Source organism: Electrona antarctica (assembly GCF_951216825.1).
Source record: "Electrona antarctica genome assembly, chromosome: 7".
In the NCBI taxonomy this organism is placed as follows: Eukaryota; Metazoa; Chordata; class Actinopteri; order Myctophiformes; family Myctophidae; genus Electrona; species Electrona antarctica.
The window spans coordinates 27,486,889-27,497,462 of record NC_136812.1 but is presented as its reverse complement, the minus strand read 5'-3'; the positions used below and the strand labels follow the sequence as shown (position 1 = coordinate 27,497,462).

Below are 10,574 nucleotides of genomic sequence, written 5' to 3'. Positions count from 1 at the left end.
AGACTAGAGACCTGGTCCCATACCAGACGGTGTCAGTGATACTTTAGACTAGAGACCTGGTCCCATACCAGACGGTGTCAGTGATACTTTAGACTACAGACCACTGGTCCCATACCAGACGGTGTCAGTGATACTTTAGACTAGAGACCTGGTCCCATACCAGACGGTGTCAGTGATACTTTAGACTAGAGACCTGGTCCCATACCAGACGGTGTCAGTGATACTTTAGACTACAGACCACTGGTCCCATACCAGACGGTGTCAGTGATACTTTAGACTAGAGACCTGGTCCCATACCAGACGGTGTCAGTGATACTTTAGACTAGAGACCACTGGTCCCATACCAGACGGTGTCAGTGATACTTTAGACTACAGACCTGGTCCCATACCAGACGGTGTCAGTGATACTTTAGACTAGAGACCTGGTCCCATACCAGACGGTGTCAGTGATACTTTAGACTAGAGACCTGGTCCCATACCAGACGGTGTCAGTGATACTTTAGACTAGAGACCACTGGTCCCATACCAGACGGTGTCAGTGATACTTTAGACTAGAGACCTGGTCCCATACCAGACGGTGTCAGTGATACTTTAGACTACAGACCTGGTCCCATACCAGACGGTGTCAGTGATACTTTAGACTAGAGACCTGGTCCCATACCAGACGTGTCAGTGATACTTTAGACTAGAGACCACTGTTTCCCAAATTCCATTTGTGGGTCGCAGACACATTTGATTTGTTTTTTAATTGTTATTTTTTCAAAACATTTCCAAAAAACTAAACTTTTCATGAATTAAAAACTAAATGTAATGATTTTTTCAGTAATTTCATGAAGAAATAAAAAAACAAATCTAAGAAATTCCATAAATTAGAACAAATATTTAGGAGGTCGTGAAAATAGCCGAGCTACAAGCTCACAACGCGGCGCGAAGTGATGCGTTGTGATCTTTTAGATCTGTCATTTTCAATAGTTTGGGTCCCGGGACGAATATCTAATTTCTGTTTTGGCTGACGGGATAAAAAACTTGGGAACCACTGGTGTAGACCACATCAGAATGCTCTGAGTCGTTGCCGAGGTGAAGGATTCTATGACACTCCAATTTCCTCAGCTGTCTGGTGGTATACAGTAGGCGCTGCTTAGCGTTCCTTGTCGCAGTGTTTGTATACTGTCTGTAAATAGATAGTCCATGACAATTCCAAAGTGATGTGCACACTGAGGTCCTTGAAACTGCCCACCCTCTCCACTGGTCGGGCCAAGTGGTCCAGGCGCATGCCACATATAGGCTTTAGCCTGACAGCGTGTCGCGTGTTCAAGTCCCATTCATGACGACCTCTGCAGAAGAGCCAAAAACATGATGAAAACTGAAATTCTAATAATGTCTAATTATTAATGATTGATAATTAAGAAGGGTGTAGGTCATCTACTATCATCTCTTTGGTTTTAACTATTGTTGTCCTGGAATCACAGCAAATGAGATGGTGTGTGCAGATTGCTTATTTTCCTTTGCTATTTCAACCACGAGCAGTACTCAATGTTTTCATTCTCGAAAACGAGCGCTAGATTGCTGAACTTATTAAAGGGATTGTGACATTAAAAATACGTTTTTGTAATTTTTCTTAATTTCTTTAGGTTTTCTGAGCTCAATTGTACTCAAAAATCACACCTGTGAAGTGTGGGGCGCTAATATTTAAGTCTAACTCATGTTGATTAGGTGTTGTAATGGTGATGTAAAACAAACAGTGCCAACAAAACAATAGAGCACCGAAGTCTGACGTCACTTTCAGTAGAGGGCACCAACACACAGGTTTATAGGTTTTTTATTTGTATTGAAATCTCCATAGGGCGATTTTATGTCGCTTCATATAAGAACTGTGTTTGAAAAATAAACCGACCACCCCAGCGTTTCTGTCAGGGGAGTGGCTGTGCGTCGTTAATGATGTCCATTCATATTTGATACAGCCAGTTTCTAGAGAAAATGGAATTAATGTGACCGCAAAAGCCTTGAAACTACATATGAATGCAATGTCGCTGAGCATATACGTCACGCCCAGCTGTCAACATATTGCGTTCCTGAGATTCCTCGTTGACGTAAGCTCAGCTGGTGGTGACTCGACTCGTACTAACCACGATACATTATATATCAATAAAATTAAAATAAACGTAATTAACGTTCAGTTTCTGTTGTGCGACGGGCTGCGGGCAGAAGCAGCCTACACGGAAATGTAGTCTCTGGGTTGTTTGGCTCGTTTCTAACGCTTATTTTGTTACTCTTTGGGTATATTTGTACATTTCCACCTTCAGTCGATGCTTCATATCCATATGAGTGAAAAGGCCGGGGTGATCGGTTTATTTTTCAAACACAGTTCTTATATGAAGCGACATAAAATCGCCCTATGGAGATTTCAATACAAATAAAAAACCTATAAACCTGTGTGTTGGTGCCCTCTACTGAAAGTGACGTCAGGACTTTGGTGCTCTATTAAAAGCCATTAACAATAAAGAGACAATATGACGTAATGAGTTACTGTACATTATGACGTAAATGTTCCCTTCATTGTCAATGGCGTTTACAAAACTGACAAACATTAAACTTGTATATATATAGCGCCCCTCAAAAACCTGACATTTTAACATTCAGTAGATGTTCTGTGGTCTGGGGTTTTCTGGCTCAAACAAGTGCTCTTATTTTCCTACTGTTTGTGATGTCACAGCCTGCAAATCCCATATATGTCAATGGGATTTGCCAGCAGATGTCACTGTTTTGCCTGTTTTCATTGCAGCTCAAAAGGCTTCCAAACCCCAGAGAAAACTCCAGACCACAGAAAATCCACTGAATGTTCAAAGTTCAGGTTTTTTGGGTGTAATTAAGGTCATAAAATCTAAACGAAAAACAAAAAATTAAAATAAATGAAAATGAATGTCAAACCTTTAAAGGTTCTACCATAAGAAATGTCTCACTGATAGACTCTCATTCATAATCAGCTGTCCACACACCTTGGTTATTTGATGAATGCCTAATCAGGTAGGCTATTAAAATGAAGTTGTGTGACATCAGTGGAACAAATGAGAAAAGGAAGAAGAGAAGGTGGTAGTTGTGGGGGGGGGGGGGGGGGTCTCAAGGCACCGTGCGCACACAATTAAAGTCTAAAATTAGGCCCCCCTGATTAAATGTTAAACTTTCTCTACCTATTCTGGTCTGGAGGAAGCTACCATCAGCATTGACACATACATTTATTATGAGGAGGCCTTGTGAGCCGTATAGAATTAACACAAAGAAAGAGATGAGAGAAACAAAAAGGAGGAGTTGATACGGAGCTGGCTTCAGAACTTCTATTGTAGATGTTAATTAGTCTTGAAAATGAGATACAGCGACGCATTCCAGTCATGATTCTAACTTCAAAACTCGGTGCGGCATCACAACTCATTCAAGACGAGTCACGATTCTAACTTGGTGCTGCATGCATCCTAAACGTTGAACTTAATAATGATACAGAAGTTCCTGCTCAGTGCTCACCACTGCGGAAACTAGGAGTTTGAATCCTCTGCGGTCAGGTCACCTGTTCAGTGTGCTGTGGAAGTAGGAGGAATAGCATGCACCTCCACCTAGGACCAACTGTAGCAATTAGCAGGTACTAAATTGGGAAAAAGTTAAAAGTTAAAAATAAATGGTTGTAAAATTAACAATAATACGGTAATACTGATGAACAAAGGAGGACAGTACTCCAAATGTATACTATTTTATGCCACACGGATGTTTCGGGCTGCGGGAAAGACATTTTGTGTCACACACATTCACACCGATGCATTATTTACAATTTAGGCATTTAGCAGACGCTCTTAATCCAGAGCGATTTACAGTAAGCAAGGAAAACAAGACGTAATATCAAATGCATAGAAATAGGAATCTAGGATCATACTGTAGGTAAACCAAGAACCTATCATCAGTCTAAACAGTATAATATATATAAAAATAACAATAATCTGTACAATGAAACTATACACACTAGGATGCCAGGTCTACTAATGTCCTGGCATCTGTCTACTCTAAATAACATGCAATCTAAATTTAATGTTAACGTTTGCATAAGCCTGCAAGGTCATAAACATAGGCAAGGGCTACATTATGGCATGTTTGTACGCATCGGCAAGGCTGCACTTTTAATATCCTCTTTCTACAATATTTGATGTGCTGTTATGATAGCAGAACGAGGATGACTCATGGATATACTTGTGTCTCTGTTCGTAGGGAAGTACGGCCGCCCTCACAGCCTGCCTTTCTTCAGACCCCCTCTCACCACAGCCCTGCTGACACTGGGCAAAGCACAACAGGTAATCAGAGTGCATCACTGTGTGTGTGTGTGTGTGTGTGTGTGTGTGTGTGTGTGTGTGTGTGTGTGTGTGTGTGTGTGTGTGTGTGTGTGTGTGTGTGCGTGCGTGCGTGCGTGCGTGCGTGCGTGCGTGCGTGCGTGCGTGCGTGCGTGCGTGCGTGCGTGCGTGCGTGCGTGCGTGCGTGCGTGCGTGCGTGCGTGCGTGCGTGCGTGCGTGCGTGCGTGCGTGCGTGCGTGCGTGCGTATTTGCTGTGTAATTACTGTGTATTGGAAGTGTAATAATTACTGTGCTGTTTGTTGCAGAGTGCTATGCTGGGGAATGGGCTGGTTTTACAGAATCTCTTGCACATGCAGATGGCCCAGCAACAGCTTATGCACATCAAAGACAAGCGCATCAGCGGGGTAAGACACCTGCTTCACTCTGTGTGTGTGTGTGTGTGTGTGTGTGTGTGTGTGTGTGTGTGTGTGTGTGTGTGTGTGTGTGTGTGTGTGTGTGTGTGTGTGTGTGTGTGGTTGGGAAGTAACGGATTACATGTAACGCCGTTACGTAATCAGAGGACAAATAAACAGTAACTGTAACGTCTTAGAGTACATTTTAAAATGTGTAATCTGGATTACAGTAACGGGGGTATGTAATCCCCCTTACAGGCTTGGTTACATTCTCCCCTAATTTCCTTGGGCCTACAAATAAGTTAAAACACCAAACAATAAATGAATCAGTCGAAATAAAGTATGCATGCATGACACATGATCAGGGGCTGCGCTCAGTGCACTGTGTCTCGCGTCGGTCTCAGCAGCACCAATGGTTTTCCCCGCCGTCAGAATCTAACTCTCCACTGTCTCCAGTCACCATATTATATAATTATATTATATTACATTTCATAGCGTGATCTGTAGCCAGTGGACACTCCTGACAGTATCTGTAACCGGGGACAAGAGGAGGCGGGGTGTGTGCAAACTGGTGTCCGCATCTACAGATGCTCTGTAGACACGGACACACGGGTGATATTCTGACGGGGAGTGGAATGATAAGATACCGTTAAAATGGCACACCAGTAGGCTATGCATTGCTCGCTATAATGCAGACATAACCATAACTCTATGGATCATATAATTAACATGCAGCGGGGTGAAATCAGCTCTCAATGGCTTCTGTGTTGGCCAGTGTGGTGGAGGTATCAAGATCATTTCAAACGACAAACCACTTGGATTACGTTACTGACTACAATTTTTAGCAAGTAACTTGTAACTGTAGGGGATTACTTTTTAAAGGTAACCTTCCCAGTGTGTGTGTGTGTGTGTGTGTGTGCATAAGGCACGCACGTGTCTTATGGGGCGTCCCCCTTCACTTAAAAAAGTTAGCACTACAACACTCGACGCCAAAAATGCAAAAGTGGACCTGACACTACTGTTTGTTTTGGTAAATGGTCGCTGGCACATGAAAGACAAACTTTACTTAGGACTTTTACAACAAAGTAAGTCAAATACAGACATCTTTGTCCAGCGGGCCATGGATGGACATCTAGAAACTATTAAGGGAGGTGACTCTGTATCGTTTAAGATGGCCTTTGATACAGTTCGTTTCTGGCGAAAACGTAACACATTTGACGGCAATAACATTAGCGTTTTCACGCCGTCACTTGATTCTTCATATCCATATGAACCAAACCGCCGGGATCATTTGTTGGAACACAGTTCTTATTTGACGCAATATAAAAAAAAGTCTATAGTAATTTAGAATGAAACAAAGTTGAAGACTTTGGTGCTCTTCGGTGCTCTACTCTAACCTTTTGCATTTCTTTCTTTCCTTCGCTACCCCTTCCCCCCGTCTCTCTCTCTACCAGGCCTCTAGTCTGTTACACGACCCATCCCGGCTGCTGCTCCATAAAGCCATGTCTTTGAGGCCCCTATGTCCCGTGGCCCTAGGGAAGGGCCTTCTAGGAGACTCCCCCACAGGTGAGACACAGGAACTACACTTTGACTGGACCTGGCCAATGGGCTCTATGCACACAGAATAACTCTTCCGGGCCGCTTCCCTACTTCCTTCACAGGTGTTTACCGATGATACTAATTAAGGCTCTGTTCCATTTAGTGTGCAGTGGTTCTCAAACTTTATAATTACGGGTCCATTTGGTTCCATTTGTACACTCCCAGAGTTACACACCCGTACGGAGACTTTTGGAACCTGCACTCAAGGACACTTTGAGACCCCCTGGTGTAGCAGAGTGTTTCTGGTGAGCCTGGAAAAATAAGAAAAAGGCCACACACTCATAGCCACGATGCTGAATATTTATTGACAAGAATCCAACGTTTCGACCTACAGTATAAGGTCTTCTTAGGGTCTTCAGGGAATGTTTCCAGTGAGCCAACACGCACAATAGCACCACCCTGACTCTGTTTGAACAGAATGGATCAGAGCCTTCATTAATATCAGTTGTAACACCTGTGAAGGAAGTAGCCTATAGACGAATCCAGAAACGGGTCTCTTGGTCGCAGCTTACGTATTTCCTGTAGGCGGACTCGACGTAGCTGCGGGGTTTAAACCCTCACCAGGCGCACCTCTTCTACTATAGTGAACGGCAGAGTGACTGATGTTAGTCTGCCTCAAACGTTACTCTTTTACCTGCTTTTTACTAACACTAACATTACAAAGATGCCCAGAACATTGAGATGAACCTGTGTAGTTTATTGGCTGCTCCGACAGTAGTGGCAACATTAAAAAAAAAAGAAAAACGGAATGTCAAAATATCCACCGCGGTGGCTGAGACCAGAGCCATTGAGCCATTGAGCCAATGGTTGAGACGAAGCAGTGAAAGGTCCTGAAAGATACATAATGTCAGTCTTACCCAATACCCAATCTTTCTGTTTTATGAACACAAGACTGCTGTATTTTATACCTCATACTAAGCATTTAAAGTATGAGGTATAACATACTTTTTTTTACACTTCCAGAGTTACAAATGAATAAATTAACACTGATGATTTGACTGTGTATACAGTATTGATCACATGACTAGAGATAATGTGTACTGATTTGCGTGATGTTTGGATGTAATATCAAGAAATGTGTTTTGCAAAAATCTGCCTCCTGGTGGCGCTATAAAAGGCTGCTCTGAAAAATGCATGGCAGAGGTTTTTCCTTGGCCTTTAGGCAGTTTAGGGAGTGTGCTTGCAAAGTTTCACGTCAATCGGTCCAGTTATAGGTAAACACACTAATCGGCTTGTTATAATGCCACCATGAGGCCGATTTCAAACTAAAAATGTAGGGTGGCATTTCTTCTTCATGTTTAAGTAGTTTATTCAGGTTTCTCATCCCTAGAATAAATTCCTATTCGGAATAACGATTAGAATATGTTGTTGTTTGTATTCCCGCTCAGCGAGGTTTTCAATAACAGCTATCAGGGTTCCGGTTCAGTTCAACCTACTGGATATTTGTTTGCTATACAAATCCCCTGGGGAACCTGAGCACATTTGCAAGTCAAATCCCCAACTGGGAAAAGCAGTGTGACCTTTTTCAATGGGAACGCTGTATCACAGACTTTCTGAGTGTGTTTGTGAGTGCGGTGCACTGTATGCATATTTATGTTAGTTATTTTTGGTGGTATTTTGAGGCTTTTATTATACACACACCTGGGATTAAAGGATCTCTATTTGGTCCCCTCCTTCTTTCTCTCTACACCAAATAATTGGTGGGGTGGTTCCCTATGGTAATTAGGATGCTAATTAGGATAAGTGGGGCGTCTACCTATGATAATTTGGATGAACTGGCACAACCCTTCAAGTTACGAGGATTTGGATTCATCATCATAAGAACATGCTTACGAACAATTCTGCCTACTTACAGTAAGAACGTTTCATGAATATGACTGGACTTCTGTTAGGAATTCACTTAGGAAGAGGAAAGGAACTTATTGGCGCATGAGGCCCAAATTTGTTTGGCTATTATGAGATTAATAATTTTGTGATGTGTGCTCATACACATTATCAATTATTGCGACCACAGGTCGCATTTTCTATGAAATTGTACATTTTTGTCTGTCAGTCTGTGTATCACTCAAAATCCCCATACATAGCAAAGCCCCCATGTACAGTATGGTGCTCAGGTCTCGTGACATCACGTGACATCATCAGGGATGGAGATAGTAAATGTGACCTGCTGTCGCAATTAAGCCCATGCCCATGTCATCAATATTGGCTAGCAACTCTACATCTGACCTCAACCCTCAAACCCTTAGATCACCATAATGGATATAGGCCTATGTCAGAACCTGTTCCATATGTTGATTCTTCCCCATCCATCCTAACTCTTCAATGTGTCTCTTTTGACTGATACCTGTCCATTTAAACTCTAGACGGGCCTGCCCCAAAGTTATTAATGCAGCCGCGCCCGGCAGCCGGCGAAAACTAGAGTTGTCAACAGGCCCGAAAATTAAGGCCTGGCCCTACCTGGGCCCACATCAAACACTGGACACTCAAGACACTGCCCCCGCTGCCACCCTTAGATCTCCATATATGGAGCTGACCTGTTCTGACATTCCATATGTTGATCTGACCTCATCAAACCCTGTACACTCAAGACACGCTCCATATATGGCCAGTACAGCATTCATTCCATATGTTGATCTGACCCCCCATGCCAAAGCGCCAGCACTTGCCCATGCAGTCTGCTGTCACCCTCTGCTGTCACTTCCCGCCCTCAGGGGTCTTACTGGTTATTAATCTGTGTGTGTATGTGCTTGTATGTGCTTGTATGTGCGTGCGTGCGTGCGTGCGTGCGTGCGTGCGTGTTGCGTGTTATTAACCCCTGGAGTGAATGGAATGGAATCTGAGAGCATGAAATGCAACAAGCAACAAGCTGTTGCAATAACGATGATTAGCCGTCAAAAACCTCCATTTCTGAGGTTTTTGATTTATTTTTCATAAATCAATGCTATTAAACACCATTTACTTCTGTGTGTTGGTTAAAATAATTTTGAACCTACAGTATGAAAAGCATTAAAAAGCACTTCAGACAAAACCTTGTAACTCCATTGGATCCTCAAACTGTCTGCTAAAGCAGCTGCCTCCACCACATCTCCCCCTCTCATATAAGTAATTGACAATATATAAAGTCACAAAACCAAGTTTGATGGGGCAGTATTGCATTGTTTTAAAAATATAAGGTTTTCTTCTTTTTTCTTTTTTTTTCATTTCCTGAAAAATTAACATTTTGGAATTAGGTGTTTTCTCCCCGACAGCAGAGATATTTAATAATAATATTTTAACAGCAGGCTGCTCTCTTGGTTACACTCCAATACACTCCAATCTCATTTACAATATCATATCCCCAGGCGCTCATTTTAGATTTGACATATTCCCATAAGTTCACAGCATGATGCCCAACAACAATCCATCATTCAGGGATAACATCTGCAAATTATCACCTCCTTAAGGGTAGGCTACACAAAATGTTAACTCTGAGTCTAAGTAAACAAATACGAGTGCAAGGTAATGTTACTTGAAATTTTATTTTGTGGTTATATTAACAACAGTTGGGGAACATACTGTATAAAGGGTATCCATACACTCGTTATCACGAGAGAGAGACCAACCTCTCGGGCTGTTCCCGTCCTTGAACGGTGAACATGCCCTTATAGGACCATCAATCTACCACTCAGACCCCCGACCTGATGGAGAGATAGGGTCAGAGGTTTTGTAGGGAAGTTGCTTCATAAGCTCTGATTCGACCATACTGGCCTCAACCCCCTAAGTGATTTAGCCCTCAGGGCAAGGACTAGGGGGCCTGAGGGCGATTCCCACGCTCCTCAGCAACTTGCAGCACCGCATGAGCCACCGAGGGCTCAGTAACGTCCACGTTGTAGACCCTCGCAAAGGTTGAAGGCGACGACCAGTTCGCCGCCAAACAGACATCCTGCACTAGCCTGGTTAATAAACCAGACCGAATCAGCCGTTGGCAAAAAAAAGTTGCCTACCAGCGGATTACGGTCTGGCGAGGCTCAGTAGCACGCCTCTTTCCTACAACCGAGAACAGGTCGGACCAATCGGGACACGGTATGCAATATGGGCGGGCTTTGGTACAGTGACGTTCAATGCTTGAGACTTTTGACTGACAGTAGCTCTGACCAATTGCGTCAAAGAGAAAATGTTCCCCGGGAAATGAAATCCAAGTGGAGCCAGCCCAGACTGATATACTGCGACAGTGTTGTGTGATATTAGTCTGGTTTATTAGCCAGGCTAATCCTGC

General features: G+C 43.1%; 1 protein-coding gene across 1 annotated transcript in view; it reads left to right on the top strand.

Moving 5' to 3' along the window:
• raver2 (ribonucleoprotein, PTB-binding 2) overlaps window positions 1–10,574 on the top strand; it is a 107,928-nt gene that overhangs the window by 83,302 nt on the left and 14,052 nt on the right. Inside the window, exons 7-9 of the mRNA XM_079504940.1 lie at window positions 4,249–4,331; window positions 4,634–4,732; window positions 6,175–6,286. Coding sequence (XP_079361066.1) covers window positions 4,249–4,331; window positions 4,634–4,732; window positions 6,175–6,286 — 294 coding nt within the window. The remainder of the gene's footprint in view (window positions 1–4,248; window positions 4,332–4,633; window positions 4,733–6,174; window positions 6,287–10,574) is intronic.